The sequence below is a fragment of the Palaemon carinicauda genome, chromosome 40, assembly GCF_036898095.1.
Source record: "Palaemon carinicauda isolate YSFRI2023 chromosome 40, ASM3689809v2, whole genome shotgun sequence".
NCBI classification, from domain to species: domain Eukaryota; kingdom Metazoa; phylum Arthropoda; class Malacostraca; order Decapoda; family Palaemonidae; genus Palaemon; species Palaemon carinicauda.
The window spans coordinates 15,304,161-15,321,660 of record NC_090764.1 but is presented as its reverse complement, the minus strand read 5'-3'; the positions used below and the strand labels follow the sequence as shown (position 1 = coordinate 15,321,660).

The following is a 17,500-nucleotide window of genomic DNA, read 5'->3' as shown; positions in this document are numbered from 1 at the left end:
CGTTAGATACTTTCATAGTAGACAGAACATATCCCAGACGGTAGATTGTTATCCCAGACTACCAAAAGGAAGAAAACTGTCTCGAAATGTATACTTCTATCCAAAGAGGGAGACTGTTTTCCCCGTAGGCTGACTGATATCCAAGACGATAAACTGCTCTACCCACACAGACTGTTACCTCGGAAAGTAACGTTACTATGATGGCTATTGGAAAAACCTTTAACTTGTATCTGTTAAAACAGGAACAATAAACCGCAATATTAGCAGAAGGATCAAAAGGTTTTGGAAGCATTTGTATCATGGCCATTATCATTTGTCGTTTCATCAGATGTTTCTATAATATATGGATTTATAAATTGTTCCGAAGTGCAGTGTATCCGTCTATCATAAATATATTATCATAGTTAAATATATACAAAATTATGATTTAACAATTTCACTAGGATAACGAGTTTCCTGTTTCTTTAATACGAGTTTCTTTGATAAAAAATAAAACAAGCCCATAATAAAAAGAGCTTAATGCTATTATCTTAATGGTTTATCATTGATGCAAAATGCTCTTTATGAAAAATAGCTGATGCCAGTAATAATGAAAAAGAAAAATCCAATATCAAACCATACCTTTGGCAGCCAGGAGACGCAGTAATATGACTGTCCCAGGACTCTGTTAATCCTGTGATTGTCCGATGCATTTGGGGTTATTTCAGAATCTTCAGATTGAATTCAATGTCATTGCTGATCTTCGTGTAGTTGTTACCGCCTTCTTATAATCGCTGCCGGGATTTGGAAAGGGGATTAAATATGGGAAAGGTTTAAGGTTCTGTTTTTTTTACGGCCCCTATTTCATGATCATATGATCTCTATTCTATTCATAATTAAATATTCTTTTTCATTTAATTTTTAATGATAATTCTTACTATGAGAGACAACATAAGAAAATATTTGGTAATTTAATTAGGATACAATATTGCTATATGAATTATATTAAAATCTGAAAAAAAATATTTAATTATACAAAACCTCAGAGACACAAAGGCACATGAACAAATACAATCTTTAAGCTTCATGCGAGTTCCATAAGCTTCAGGACTGAGTAAGACAGTACGTGCATTTCACATCATGAGATTCAAATTATGGTAACAGGTGGTTGGCAAAACACAAGCAAAATTAAACCCCCCCCACAAAAAAAAAAAAAAAAAAAAAAAAAAAAAAAAAAAAAAAAAAATTAAGCTGCACGCGAAAACAAACAAGCAAACCAAACACAAACACGCAAACATTGTGCTTTATTTATAAACAAACTATCAGTCACCCAACAAACTAACACAAGTGCTTTGCATATTAATAATTCAAAAGTTCTATTTCAAAAAAAGTGCCAAATGATGGAAGAATTTAGCTTCGGCAAATTCGTAATCGTTAAGACGAAATATTTTGGAATGAAAGATCGGTGCATAAGAAATCTGATACCTCGCTTCTAAACTCAATTGACATTGCAACTTGGAATCCCCGCGTTCGCACATAAAATTGATATGAAAAGAAATAAGGATGGTGGTAAATGTATAAATCAAATAATCTGAAAACTCAAAAAGGTTAAATGCTTCTTCGAGAAAAGGATGGCACCACTCTTCAAGTGAATTTGAATGTGTGTAGGTGACTGGGCCTCGTGGTCGGCAGCCCCCTCGCCCGTAGTGACCCTGTTTCGACACAGACTGTGGATATGAGGCGAAACTGTATCTGGTTTTAAAGCTCTTGCTAAAGGACCTAATGAAGTTGCCTTGAATTGCAACTACCCTCAGGTCACCCTAGGCCAAAGTGTAATACCTGTAAGCCTCCCTTGCTAGGCTACAGATCCTCTGCTTTGTGGATAAACTTTTTAGTTAGAGGCTAAGAAGGAAAACTACCAATTTAAAACCAACACTGCCTTGTATGGTCAACCTTTTAAAGTAATGGCTAGATCTATGGCTTATAACTATAGCATGAAAGAGAATTTGAGACCTTACCATACATAACCTCTAAGAATAATCATGGCTACATCACAAAGAAGATTGAAGACATGGTTAGTTCTAAGTTTGATCATGAAAATCGCGGTGATTATGGTGTATCTCTCTCACTGGTAAAATCGATGGAGGGACACTGAAAGGCTCAATGGAAAACCTTGCCAAAAATATATGGATGAATGGGTGAAAATGAGCTCGGTTGCTGCATTATAAATTAAATAAAGTGGCCCTCCTCTTAAACTTTGGCATGGATGATTCTTATTCGCCTGGTATGATTTTTGTTATGGAAAATATAATGTATATTTAATGCTAAATTTAGCAGATGGTAGAAATCATGAGGGTGTTAGTAGGTCAAGGGTTGTACCTCCTCAACGTCCAGATCTTTTCACTGATAATGTTTCCTTATACGACTCTTCTAAAATTTTAGGTGTGATTCTTGATGGGAAATTTAAATTTGAGAAACACATCTGGTATGTTTCTTCTTCATTTACTTCAAATGGGAAAATTAAATTTGTCAGGACCTCTAATATGGCAGGTAAAAAGAACAAAGAAAGTACAGTTGCCTGCATATGACCTTTGGTTGAAGTAAAGACGGTAGAAGAAGTGTTATGTTGAGAGTTATTTGTTATATAGAATTAGTGGCTGTATACATATGATGAAATGCTGTGACCAAACTTTCCTATCAGTTACCTGAAGGCTGAGTATTATTGATCACCGAGCTAACAAGAACTTAAACTGTGACCCACCCCTCTCTGTCAAAAAATTATCCGCAAGCTACGGATTAGATCATCTAGCTAACAAGATAGTATATAGAAAAATGCTAGAACATTTATTTGTGAGCCTACTGCTAATGATTATTATTATTATTATTATTATTATTATTATTATTATTATTATTATTACTATCCAAGCTACAACCCTAGTTGGAAAAGCAAGATGCTATAAGCCCAGGGGCTCCAACAGGGAAAAATAGCCCAGTGAGGAAAGGAAATAAGGAAATAAATAAATGAAGAGAACAAATTAACAATAAATCATTCTAAAATAAGTAGCAACGTCAAAACAGACATGTCATATATAAACTATGTAAGTAGATCTCAAGTAACCTCAAATTACTTCTGGTGTACATGAATGGATAAGCAATTAACTGCTGTTGCTTTTTGTTTCCCAGATTTTGTAAAGTGTGTGATTTTTCTCATTGAGACATGGTCAACTGTTCTCACTGTTGTCCGTTTGCCAAGTTTATTTTTACTAGGGACGTTTGAAGATGATACTCCTTGCTAATATTCCTTTGACGTAACTCAACTCTTCGTGAGAATCACACAAGTAAGAACATTTTAAAAGCTTATGAAGAGTGAATGACCAGGAATGTCCCGTAATAAGGAGAGAAATACATTCTTGTCTCATAAGCTATCAATGTATCCAGTTCTAGATTTCAACATGAAATTTTATCTGTATTTGACCAATGTACTTCAACCAAAGAGCATTTGACATCATAGTCTAACATCCATTCAATTTGTGATTAATGTTAAGATGGTTTGCTGATTTAATAAGAAAAATTCACTCGCCATATTTTGTTCTTTTTCTCCCTCACTAATCTTATATTTGTGTTTTGATGAGTTATTGTATATCATTAATGATTTCCTTAATCAATAAGGGTCTGCATGATACGGAAGAATATCGTCACCTAGATGCCATTTCTATTAAAGTAAGTTACATTTAAGTTTTTACCTTTAGTAACCACTTTTCCTTTCGATCGATCTATATCTTTTAAGATGATTTTATTTTTCTGTTTAATTCAGCACTTTTAATTTTAAGTATTGAATACAAAAACATTTATGACTAGTTTTACTTTTTTCCTTACTTTTTTCACTTTAATCTATTTAATTTCTCAAGCTTCTTAGAAACCTCAGGAAGATCAAGATCAAGAAATGACCGTTGAAAATATGATTTTTGTCATGGGATTATTTTTCTCTAAAGATGAATCATTATCAATAGATATTGGAATAAGATTGAATATTAACTATCAGTGAAACATATGAATTAAAAGAAACGTAGAAGCTGCATTTCTATGATCATTATCAAATGGCAAAAAGAAAAGAGCTAGCATCCGACCTGTTGAAATGTTGACTTCTGATGTCATTTGAACAGAAGTTATGGTAACAAGAGGATCTGTAACCACAGGAGTTGAAGCAGTTGTTACTTCAGTGGGAGAAGCAGCTGGAACAGTTGTAACTGTGATTGGGGGAGTAGCAGGAGCAGTTGTAACTGTAACAGGAGGAGCAGCTGGAGCAGTTGTAACTGTGATTGGGGGAGTAGCAGGAGCAGTTGTAACTGTAACAGGAGGAGCAGCTGGAGCAGTTGTAACTGTAACAGGAGGAACAGTTGGAGCAGTTGTAACTGTAACAGGAGGAGCAGCTGGAATAGTTGTAACTGTGATTGGGGGAACAGCAGGAGCAGTTGTAACTGTAACAGGAGGAACAATTGAAGCAGTTGTAACTGTAACAGGAGGGGAAGTTGGAATAGTTGTAACTGTGATTGGGGGAGCAGCAAGAGCAGTTGTAATTGTAACAGGAGGAACAGTTGGAGCAGTTGTAACTGCAATGGGAGGAACAGCTGGAGCTGTTGTTACTGCAATGGGAGGAGCATCTGGAGATATTGTTACTTCAATGGGAGAAACTGGGGTTGTTGTTACTTTCATGGGAGGAGCAGATATAGCTGTTGTTACTGCAATGGAAGGAGCAACTATACCTGTTGTTATCAAAATTGGAGGAGAAGCTGGAGCTGTTGTTACTGCAATGGGAGGTCCAGTTGGATAAGTTGTTGCAATAGGAGAAACAGCTTGGGTAGTCGATTTTATAATGGAAGGTACAGCTAGAGCTGTTGTTACTACAATGGGAGGAACAGCTGGAGCTGTTGTTGCTGGAATGGGAGGCGTACCTGGAGTAGTTGTTGTTGGAATGGGAGGCACAGCTGGAATAGTTGTTGTTGGAATGGGAGGCACAGCTGGAGTTGTTGTTGCTGGGATGGGAGGCACAGCTGGAGTTGTTGTTACTACAATGGGAGGTACAGCTGGAGCTGTTGTTACTACAAGGGGAGGTGTAGCTTGAACTGTTGTTGCTGCAATGGGAGGTACAGCTGGAGCTGTTGTTGCTGCAATGGGGGGTCCAGCTGGAGCTGTTGTTGCTGCAATGGGAGGTACAGCTGGAGCTGTTGTTACTACAACTGGAGGTCCAGCTGGAGCTGTTGTTGTTGCAATAGGAGGTACAGCTGGAGCTGTTGTTACTACAACTGGAGGTCCAGCTGGAGCTGTTGTTGCTGCACTGGGAGGTACAGCTGGAGCTGTTGTTACTACAACTGGAGGTCCAGCTGGAGCTGTTGTTGTTGCAATAGGAGGTACAGCTGGAGCTGTTGTTACTACAACTGGAGGTCCAGCTGGAGCTGTTGTTGCTGCACTGGGAGGTACAGCTGGAGCTGTTGTTGCTGCAATGGGAGGCCCAGCTGGAGCTGGTGTTTCTGCAATGGGAGGCGTACCTGGAGTAGTTGTTGCTGGAATGGAAGGCACAGCTGGAGTTGTTGTTGCTGGAATGGGAGTCACAGCTGGAGTTGTTGTTGCTGGAATGGGAGTCACAGCTGGAGTTGTTGTTGCTGGAATGGGAGTCACAGCTGGAGTTGTTGTTGCAATGGGAGGTACAGTTGGAGTTGTTGTAACTGAAGTTGGTGGAATAGTCGGAGGATCTGGAGCTGGTGTTGTTACAATGGAAGGAGTAGTTGGAATTGTTACTACAATTGGAGGAACAGTTGAGGCTGGTGGAAGTGGACTAGGAACAGTGACACCAGTTGAGCTGATTTGAGAGCCCAAATCCTCAAGTTCTGTCGTAACTTTCTCATAACTGCTGGTGAAGACACTACCCCATTCATTTCCAGCCTTTATACCATCTTCCACAATATTTATCAGTGAGGTTACATCAAAGTTTGAGGGATTTGCGAAGACCTGAGCTGGTAAAGTTTCAACATCATCTATTAAACTTGGCATTTCATTAATGATGCTGGCAATGGTATTATTATCCTCATTAGTAATGGCAATAGTTGAGAGACCAAGTAGAGAAACCAGCCTATTTAGTGATGCTTCAGCACTTCCACTGCTCTCAGCCTGGCGTGTCACAGAACGTTTAGTAGTTCTATTCTTCAAGAATGTTAATACTTGCTGAAGAAGGTTCGTTGAAGCGTTCACTAGATTGTTGAGAGTCTCCATCAGGTTTCTTAATAGTTGCTTCGCAATATATTCATCTATCAAGTCATCAACTGGTGGGTCTGAAGAAAGAAAACTTTGTAAAAAAAAAAAAAATTCTTGAAAATTATGTTTTAAGATGACAGGAGTGCAGTGTTCAAACTGAATTTATGGATGTCATAGGAAACCTTTGGTAAGGAAGGGAGAGACTAAAAACTTGTTTTGAATATTATTGAAATTAGAATTAATTATTTGCCACATATATATATATAATATATGTATATATATATATATATATATATATATATATATATATATATATATATATATATATATATATATATATTATATATATATATATATTATATATATATATTATATATATATATATATATATATATATATATATATATATATATATATATATATATATATATATGAATGAATAAACTTAACCTTCCTTAGAAACAATCCTGTTACCTCTACTGGTTGCAAACAGACAAGCTATCTATCTTAGAGGAGTTAATTTTCATTAATCTTTTTCAGTTGTTCAGTGATGAACCAAATTTTAGGTTTAGTAACCAGAGGAAAAATAGGAATGTGTCTTCAATCAGGTTTTCCAGAGTGAAATGAATGTTCTTGAAGACACTTGAACCCTCGGTTTTAGAAAAAAAAAAAAAAAAAAAAAAAAAAAATTATCAGTCAATGTAGTATTAACGAACAATATGAAAATACTTTTGCACCTGGCTGAACAATCCTCAAACAACTAGAAATCTGCTAAAATGAAAGGCTGTCTTACGTTGTAATCAATGTGTTCAGAAAGAAAAATATCAGTAATCCACATACTTACCTCCAACAGTATAAATTTCGCAGATAAAACCACCAGAGCATTCTTTTCTTTTCAGCTTTTTCCTTCTGTATTGGACGGACACCTCATTGGAAGGAAACACTATTCCATTAGGTTTCCTGTTCTTACAGAAGTTCTTCCTATTTTTAGATATGGACAGAGTAGCAGAAACTGTTAGAGAAATTATTTTCTGGAAATTTAATTGATAATAATAATAATAATAATAATAATAATAATAATAATAATAATAATAATAATAATAATAATAATAATAATAATAATAATAATAATAATAATATCAATCATTATCTTACTAAAAAATCCATAGTTACTACTCTTAAATAACTTTGCAATATGTTGAAAAAAAATAGCTTTAAACAGAATTCTAAAGAAACCTCTTGTTGGTTGGTGGAAAAAAAACTGAGTAGAGTTCTAGCTTAATATTGTTGCTTGATTCAAAATAAAAAATAAATTCATAGGAAAAGTGAAAAATTGTGTAGCCTGATGTTTTTTCAATGCAATGTACAACTTTAGAAAACCAGTGATGATGGATAACAGCATTGGGAGTTCTTTTAGTTTTTAAATAGCCTTTATTTTAATGAGAATTAGTGATTAGTAATTATGTGCATATATTGATCAAGGTGATCTAAAGTCTGAGACGAATAGCAACGTTTTTTTTTTTCTGTAAAGCAAGACTGAAAGTTTCAAGATGAAATGAGAAATGTGAAATTAATGTTACAATAATGAAATTGTTGTGAATGATAAGTCAAAAAAGCAACAGAAGCTTAATAAACCTGGAAAGAGACCAGGTAATTAAAAATAAAGTGTCAAACTTACTTTTTATTAGGTGCTTTTAGTTTTAGACGTTCTCTTCTGCATCCTCTCATGTTGAGTTGCAATGAAATACAGTTGAATCCAACAGATGTTCCCGGGGGTGTCTGGAACCAATAAAATAACCGAATATTTTATACATTAACTCATTATATACTCAAAATAAAACGCTATCTGACAACTCTATTGGATGATATGAGTAAAATACTGAATAAAAAAGTAAGATATATTTCAGTTATTGTGGGATAATTATTACTTAATCAAAGATTTTCAAAAGTTAAATCCATTGGGTGGTCCACCGAATTTAGATCTGTCCCATGCCTTTAAATTTGAGTGAATCCTATGCACTTTATACTGAGTACCTGGCTGATAACATTGAATCAAAGTTCTGAAGGTGTTGCCACTCGTCCAAATTTTCTTCACTTAAGGGGTTAACTACTATTATTATTATTATTATTATTACTATCCAAGCTACAACCCTAATTGGAAAAGCAAGATGCTATAAGCCCAGGGGCTCCAATAGGGAAAAATAGCCCAGTGAGGAAAGGAAATAAGGAAATAAATAACTGAAGAGAACAAATTAACAATAAATCATTCTAAAACAAGTAATGTCAAAAGAGATATATCATATGTAAACTATTAACAACGTCAACAACAAAAATGTCATATATAAACTATAAAAAGACTCATGTCCGCCTGGTCAACAAAAAAGCATTTGCTCCAACTTTGAACTTTTGAAGTTCTACTGATTCAACAACCCGATTAGGAAGATCATTCCACAACTTGGTAACAGCTGGAATAAAACTTCTAGAGTACTGCGTAGTATTGAGTCTTATGATGGAGAAGGCCTGGCTATTAGAATTAACTGCCTGCCTAGTATTACGAACAGGATAGAATTGTCCAGGGAGATCTGAATGTAAAGGATGGTCAGAGTTATGAAAAATCTTATGCAACATGCATAATGAACTAATTGATCGACGGTGCCAGAGATTAATATCTAGATCAGGAATAAGAAATTTAATAGACCGTAAGTTTCTGTCCAACAAATTAAGATGAGAATCAGCAGCTGAAGACCAGACAGGAGAACAATACTCAAAACAAGGTAGAATAAAAGAATTAAAACACTTCTTCAGAATAGATTGATCACCGAATATCTTAAAAGACTTTCTCAATAAGCCAATTTTTTGTGCAATTGAAGAAGACACAGACCTTATATGTTTCTCAAAAGTAAATTTGCTGTCAAGAATCACGCCTAAAATTTTGAAAGAGTCATACATATTTAAAGAAACATTATCAATACTGAGATCCGGATGTTGAGGAGCCACCGTCCTTGACCTACTTACAATCATACTTTGAGTTTTGTTAGGATTCAACTTCATACCCCATAATTTGCACCATGCACTAATTTTAGCTAAATCTCTATTAAGGGATTCACCAACCCCAGATCTACATTCAGGGGATGGAATTGATGCAAAGAGAGTAGCATCATCTGCATATGCAACAAGCTTATTTTCTAGGCCAAACCACATGTCATGTGTATATAGTATGAAAAGTAATGGGCCAAGAACACTACCCTGTGGAACACCGGATATCACATTCCTATACTCACTATGGTGCCCATCAACAACAACTCTTTGAGATCTACTACTTAAAAAATCAATAATAATGCTAAGAAACGACCCACCCACTCCCAACTGTTTCAGTTTGAAAACAAGGGCCTCATGATTAACACGGTCAAAGGCAGCACTAAAATCAAGGCCAATCATACGAACTTCCCGACCCCAATCAAGGGATTTCTGTACTGCATTGGAGATTGTAAGAAGGGCATCACATGCTCCAAGGCCTTTCCGAAAACCAAATTGCAAACTAGGGAATAGATGATTACCTTCAGCAAACCTATTAAGACGTTTTGCCAGAAGACGTTCAAAAACTTTAGATAATATGGGAGTTATGTAAATTGGGCGGTAATCAGTGGGACTTGAGCTACCACAAACACATTTACATAGAGGAGTAACATTACCAATTCTCCAACAAGTGCTAAAAGCTCCTCTTCTTGCTAACTTGCGTAAAATAACAGATAACTTTGGAGCTAAAAAATCTGCTGTCTTTATAAAAAACAAAGGAAAAATACCATTTGGGTCTACACCTCCATAAGCATCAAGGTCCATCAACAGAGCTTTAATCTCACGAGATCGAAAAGCTAAACTAGTTAGTTTAGCCTCAGGAAAACAGGAATGAGGAAGTTCAAGTTTTTCATTACTCTGTTTACTGTCAAAAACATCAGCCAAAAGGGTTGCCTTTTCCTTTGGACAGTGAGTGACTGAGCCATCTGGTTTAAGTAAAGGAGGAACTGTTGCATCTACACCAAAGAGTGCAGATTTAAGGGTAGACCACCATTTATGTTCCTGAGTTGTACCAGAGAGGGTTTCTTTTATGATTAAATTGTACTCCTTTTCAGTTGAGGCATAAACTCTCTGAGCAAAAGCTCGAAGCTGAGTATAGTTGTTCCAGGTTAAATCTGATCTGTTACCCTTCCAAAGGTGATAGGCCTCCTGCTTCTCCAAATAAGCACGTCTACAATCATCATTGAACCACGGTTTGTCCTTCATTCGGTACCTTAGCACACGAGAAGGGATACGCCTATCAATTATGTTGACTAGATTCTCATTCAAAGGGACAACAGGATCTACACTATTATATAATTGTGACCAATTCAAGCACAAAAGATCATGCAAAATCCCATTCCAGTCTGCTTGGGATTTCATATAAATTTTACAAGAATATGATATATCAGGGACAGGCTGCTCAGTCTTCACTAATAATGAAATCAAGGCATGATCAGAAGTCCCGACTGGAGAACCAACCTTACTAGTTATAACGCCAGGGGAGTCAGTGTATACGAGGTCCAAGCAATTACCAGACCTGTGAGTAGCTTCATTTATGATTTGCTCACAGCCTGATTCCGAGGCAAAGTCTAAAGCTCTTAAGCCATGGCGATCGGTAGGAGAGATAGAACTCAACCACTCCCTATGGTGTGCATTAAAATCACCAACAAAGACAAACGAAGCCTTTCTATCATCTTCTTGTATCTTAGCCATAATGGTAAGAAGACAATCGAAGATAGAATCATCCATGTCTGGATTCCGGTAGATTGAACACAAATAAAAGTTGTTATGCCTGCCACAAACTTTTATTACCTGAATCTCATGACATCCACATTGATAGCAGGACTTATGAGAAGCAGGGTACTCGGTCCTAATATACACCGCCATTCCCCTGGCCCTAGGAATGGAATCACGTTTCAGCATTATTGGCTTCTTAAAACCAGTTATAAGGAGCTCAGATGAGTGCCTCATATTAGAAACCAAAGTTTCTGAGCACAAAAGAATATCATACTGTCTGGACGCAACTGTAAGGTCTCGGATATTTGCATGAAGACCACGAATATTGCAATACAGAAGACGACATTGACGAAATCTAGGACGTACTGGTCCCGGATTTCGCTCAATGTCTCCAGACAGCATAAGAATTAATAGAAATAAAAAAGAGACATCATACTTAAAACCTAGATTAACAAGAATTAAAACAAAAACAATATGTACAGAATAATAATAAAAGTGATTGATGATATCCATAGACTATAGTAAAAAGTCGGAAAAACTGGTCAACATGGAGGAGCCGATACACCATGCAAGGCTAAATACCCTCCAGGATAGCCACTTCAACTGAAGGGAGGACAGTAAGGATGGTTTTGAGAAGAAAAAATCAGAAAAAGGAAAAGACAACCTCTTGATAAACCACCAGGCATCCATGGCCCTTCTATTAAGCCTGCCCAACACACCATTTCAAAAAAACAAGAGGAAGAAAAAAAAATAAGATAGAATAGTGTGCCCGAGTGTACCCTCAAGCAAGAGAACTCTAACCCAAGACAGTGGAAGACCATGGTACAGAGGCTATGGCACTACCCAAGACTAGAGGACTGTAACTATTAGGTGGCTACTTTCCTCTTGGTAAAGGTAGAAGAAACTCAATAGCATTAGGAAGCTGCTCTTCTAGGAGAAGGACACTCCAAAGTCAAACCATTCTAGTCTTAGGTTAGAATTCTCTTGCTTGAGGGTATACTCAGGCACATTGTTATATCTTTCCTTATTTCCTTTACTCACTGGGCTATTTTCCCTATTGGAGCCCTTGAGCTTGTAGCATCCCTGCGTTTCCATTATCATTATTATTATTATTATTATTATTATTATTATTATTATTATTATTATTATTATTATTATTATTATTATTATTATTATTATTATTATTATTATTAATAATAATAGCTAAGGTACAACCTTAGTTAGAAAAGCAGGATGATATAAGCCCAAAGGCTCCAACAGAAAAAAATAGCCCTGTGAGAAAGGGAAAAAATAAAATAAATAAACTATAAGAGAAGTAATGAACAATTAAAATAAAATATTTTAACAGTAAAACCATTAAAATAGATCTTTCATACATTAACTATAAAATCTTAAAAAGAAGCAGAGGAAGAGAAATAAGATAGAATAGTGTGTCCAATTGTACCTTCAAGCAAGAGCACTCTATCCCAAGACAGTGGAAGACCATGGAACAAACTAGAGAACAATGGTTTGATTTTGGAGTGTCCTTCTCCTAGAAGAGCTGTTTACCATAGCTAAAGAGTCTCTTCTACCCTTACCAAGAGGAAAGTAGCCTCTGAACAATTATATTGCAGTTGTTAACCCTTTGAGCGAAGAAAAATTGTTTGGTAATTTCAGTGTTGACAGGTGTATGAGGACATGGGAGAATGTGGAAAAAAAATAAGCCAGACTATTTGGTGTATGTGTAGGCCATGGTCCAGATATATATATATATAGACCTTGGTGTAGGCAAAAGGAAAATGAACCGTAGCCAGAGAGAGGGATCCAAAGGACCCAATAACTCTCTGGTGGTAGTATTTGAACTATAATAATAATAATAATAATAATAATAATAATAATAATAATAATAATAATAATAATAATAATAATAATAATAGTAGTAATAATAATAATAATAGTAATAATAATAATAATAATAGTTGTAGTAGTAGTAATAATAATAATAATAATATTATTAGTAGTAGTAGTAATAATAATAATAATAGTAGTAGTAGTAGTAGTATTAGTAGTAATAATAATAATAGTAGTAGTAGTAGTAATAATAATAGTAGTAATAGTAGTAGCAGTAGTAGTAGTAGTATTAATAATAATAGTAGTAGTAGTAGTAATAATAATAATAATAATAATAGTAGTAGTAGTAGTAGTAGTAGTAATAATAATAATAATAGTATATAGTAGTAGTAGTAGCAATAATAATAATAATAATAGTAGTAGTAGTAGTAGTAGTAATGATAGTAGTATTAGTAGTAATAATAATAATAATAATAATAATAATAATAATAACAGTAGCAACTAGTCTCAAAGTCCAGGTTGTACAATCTGCAAGTGAGACACCAAAACATAATTCAAAGGGGTCTTCTAGAGGGAATGAGTAACATGAGGCTCATGACCTACAGATGTCAGGGAACAAACATAAAAATATGAGGAAAGGTCCACAAAGTGGAATACAATGAAACATCCGTAAAGAGCCACTCTGTCAATGCTTTTGTATGTGGGGGTAGTCGAGCTTTCTTCCCTGAAGGCTGATGACGTAAATACATTTTAATGGCAGGAGCTACATCACAGACTCGGTTGATAAGTTTTTTTTCCCTCGCGTGATTTCTTTATTCACATTCTACACAAAGGCATTTCTTCAGGAATCCAATACTCCCAAGAAGCCTAACGAGGAGCTTAGGGTGGACTACACGGGAAAGACTGCAGGTAACTATTAACAGTATCTCAATACTTTTGGGTTCCAGCTGTTTTGCAGGACTTAAGATGATGACTTTATTCATGGCATCATCCTTTACCAAAGACAGAGACCACCACCACAGCCCAGGGACAGCCACAGGTTCGAGAAGAACTCATAAATCATGGACATGAGGATTGGAAATTAACCACTCGAGAATGTTAGGTAAATGGAGGCATCTTCAGACCTACAGATTTTAGGTTTATGAATATAGGCTGGCTCAGGGAAACCCTTTTCTCAGTTGCACCTCAGGCGAAACCAAGAAGTGGCACCATTAAGTAAAAGATGTTTGAGATTGGATAGCAAAATTGAAGAAAAGAAAAAGAGAATGAAGGTAAAATATGAGTTTTAGAAGTGGGTGCACCTAGGAGCTGAATGAATCCTGCAAGGACCCTTAAGTAATTCATACAGTGCACTGCAGGTTACCATGGACTAGGACTAATGATGATTACATTATAGCTCCCAAGTAGAAAGATAACAACATTGTGGTTATTTTCGTAATTAAATAAGTATAGAACCAACCATTGTGGCTATTTCCCTGATGAGCTAAGTGTAGAACTAACTAAAACTGTCATAGGCACTCCAAAGTGACTAAGAAGTGATATAACCCCTGTACCATGGTCTCCCACTGTATTGGGTTAGAGTTCTCTTGGTTGAGGGTACACTCAGGCACACGATTCTATATATTTCCTTTCCTCATTAGGCCATTTTTCCCTGTTAGACCCTTAGGGCTTGTAGCATCCTGCGTTTCCAACTAGGTTGTAGTTCAGCTAGAAAGAATAACAATGATATTGTACCTGGATTCCTGTAATGAAGATTCTCAATACACACAACGGAAAAGGACAAGAGCATCATGCTGTTGAGCCTCTACCAGGTCTAATAAAGTCCAAGAACGATAGTTAGCTTTAGGAATTTCAGTAAACATCATTATAAGCTATGGATACATCTGGCACCTCCACATGGTAGCGGGTAATATTGCAGTACAACTCAAAATAATGTTTTCCAACTGGCATGGTATTGTTAATAAAACAATATCATTCCATAGATGCATATAGCAGTTCGATAAGACCATATAAATGGTTTTGTAGCAGAAACACAATTTTACAGGGTCGCAAACCCACAAAGACTGGTCACGGACTCACCAAGTCTGGTCATGGACTTACCAATAGTGGTCACATACAATGAAAATTATGGAAAATACCATGTGAATTTTGTCACGACAATCGGGTTGATGACTATGTATATATTTATAAAAATCCACAGCAATTGTCGACCGGCATGTTCAAAGTTGCTCAGTATAACTCATACTTAACAGCCTCATTCCAGATACTTTAAAAATGATACGACTATACTCATTTTGTTTAACGATGCACATTTTCACTGACTTGCAGGAGTGCTCTTTTAGCTAGGAAAAGTTTCCTATTAGTTGATTGGTTAGAATTATTTTGACCAACCAATCAGCTATAGGAAACTTTTCCAAGCTAAAAGGACTCCCCTGCTAGTCGGTGCAAATGCGCCTCATTAAAAAAAAATGTGTAAAGTAGTAATTTCTTTGACTGACTAATACATTTTAATAAAAATCTCCTCATGCAATTGCTACAGTGGTTACGTTAATCAAATGACATACCTTTGTTAGTTCAGTATCTTAAGATTAGATAATGTTTTTAATACATTGTGTAAAATTTTCAAAGGGAGCTGTTACCTTGATGACTGCAGTGCATTTCACCTTGGCTCTGTTATTGTCTGAGTAGGTGACGATGCCTTCAGAATAACCCAAAGTAGTCGTTGCGTCGCAGATGTTACTCAGACGATTAAAGCCTGAAATTCGACAAATATTAACGCTATTTGATTTAAAGAAACTAAAGCACTTTATCTTTAATTCCGCATTTCTTATTCATGGCAGTCTTGTAACAAAGAACACTGGGATGACATTAAATATAAGCTTTGAGTGATTGACTTACATTGAAAAGCTAGAGTCTGATTTCCCAGAAAAGTTTTATTAATGGAGAAAAAGAGTTTAGTTAATAGTTTTATAGATATTTTCATAATATTGGGCCATATATAACTGACTTCAAGTCTGACTTCCTGTTACTTTGTAAAGAGTATGACCAAAACATTTTACATGTTATTTACCATTAAAGTTTTGTTGCTGTCATATAATATCTCAGCGTGCATTACTGAATCACATGCAAATGCTTTAGGCTCTGTTCCCTTAACTCAACAAGACAAATGTTCTACATGTTGGTAACACGTTTTAAATTCATGTTAAGTTTATGAGTTACCAAAGGCAAATTCTCAAACATTACTCCATGGGCAATATTGCTAACTACATACAAAAGTAAGTACTCGAATCTTATGCATGAAAATCTTCTAAATACTCATAATAATAGTTAACATACATAATCCCTTTTTTATATTTTATAAATGCTTATTGTTTTTGAAAGGTTACAATCTACATCTCATGGGTTAATTTTGGTAATTTAAGGTAATTATCTCATGATATTCTAACACTTTTAGCGACTGGGATTGTAGGAACAAGGCTAATAATAAATGAAGTTCCAAATATTCTAATTTTAAATGCATAGATTTGCTTTTACTATGAATCCGCTTTTTTAATATTGTTCTGATCTCACAAAGATTTTCTCCAGGATTTATTCGCATATTTAAGCTTTTAGTACTACGATCTGATCTATTATTTCTGCCATTCTAAAGTTAATGGTTTCTATTAAAATATAATAAAATCTATTTGTAGCATTGGTTATTGTATTAGTCAAAGCTCTCATAATCCAAGCTCAATATTGATCAAAATAAGTATGCAAATTAAATAATACTAAGATATATATATATAAATATATATATATATATATATATATATGTGTGTGTGTGTACATATATATATATATATATATATATATATATATATATATATATATATATATATATATATATATATATATATATATATATACTGTATATGCAGTATATCTATATATATATATATATATATATATATATATATATGTGTGTGTGTGTGTGTGTGTGTATATATATATATATATATATATATATATATATATATATATATATATATATATATATATATATACATATATATATATTAATGTCTTTAAAAACATGTGTAGATTATATATCCTATTAAGTAACAATATTAGCTGATGCAAGAAGATATATGTATCTGTACAAGAATCTGTAATACCTAATACTACGAAAAATCCATGTTCACAATGTATTCACATAGCCTACGTATCCACAATGACAAAGGCATTTCATAATCCATATGTAATATGTATTCGCATAAGTAACTGCCACACAGGGAAAATAGCCCAGTGAGGGAAGGAAAGAAGAAAATAGAATATAAATAACTTACTGGACATGAGAGAGGATTTCGTCGCTGGCCCAGTCTTGGTTTTCGATATTTTGTTCGATTTGCTTAGCTTTTGGGGGCGTTGTCCTGTCCGGGGTTTTGGGGATTTTAACCCCAAGCTTTTATTGATATCTGGGGTTTTCGATGGTTTCTTCAAGGACTTGGGCCTCTGTTTGCTTTTGGGCTTGGGTTTTTCCCCATTTTTATCTTCGCTGTTGCTCTTTCGTCCTTTGTCAGAGTCTTCGTTACTTCCTCTACCAGGGTTCTTTCTTTTTCCCTTGTTCGTCTTCTTTTCCTCTTCTGCTTCTTCTCGATCTTTATTCTTC

General features: G+C 35.1%; 1 protein-coding gene across 4 annotated transcripts in view; it reads right to left on the bottom strand.

The window, feature by feature from the left end:
• The window catches only part of LOC137631543 (uncharacterized), a 31,994-nt gene that overhangs the window by 1,515 nt on the left and 12,979 nt on the right, over nucleotides 1-17,500 (bottom strand). The window contains exons 3-10 of one of the 4 annotated variants that reach the window (XR_011041907.1): nucleotides 17,178-17,500; nucleotides 15,492-15,607; nucleotides 7,907-8,007; nucleotides 7,073-7,209; nucleotides 4,743-6,305; nucleotides 4,107-4,358; nucleotides 622-773; nucleotides 1-230 (exon numbers count right to left, since the gene is read on the bottom strand). The exon at nucleotides 1-230 is cut by the window's left edge and continues 1,515 nt beyond it; the exon at nucleotides 17,178-17,500 is cut by the window's right edge and continues 860 nt beyond it. Coding sequence is in view for 3 of the 4 variants with exons in the window: in XM_068363320.1 (XP_068219421.1) it covers nucleotides 4,018-4,358; nucleotides 4,743-6,305; nucleotides 7,073-7,209; nucleotides 7,907-8,007; nucleotides 15,492-15,607; nucleotides 17,178-17,500 (2,581 nt within the window). In the remaining variant the exon portion in view is untranslated. Of the gene's footprint in view, nucleotides 231-621; nucleotides 774-4,002; nucleotides 4,458-4,742; nucleotides 6,306-7,072; nucleotides 7,210-7,906; nucleotides 8,008-15,491; nucleotides 15,608-17,177 lie in introns of those variants that run through there. The other 3 variants (XM_068363320.1, XM_068363321.1, XM_068363322.1) reach the window with 3 other exon arrangements.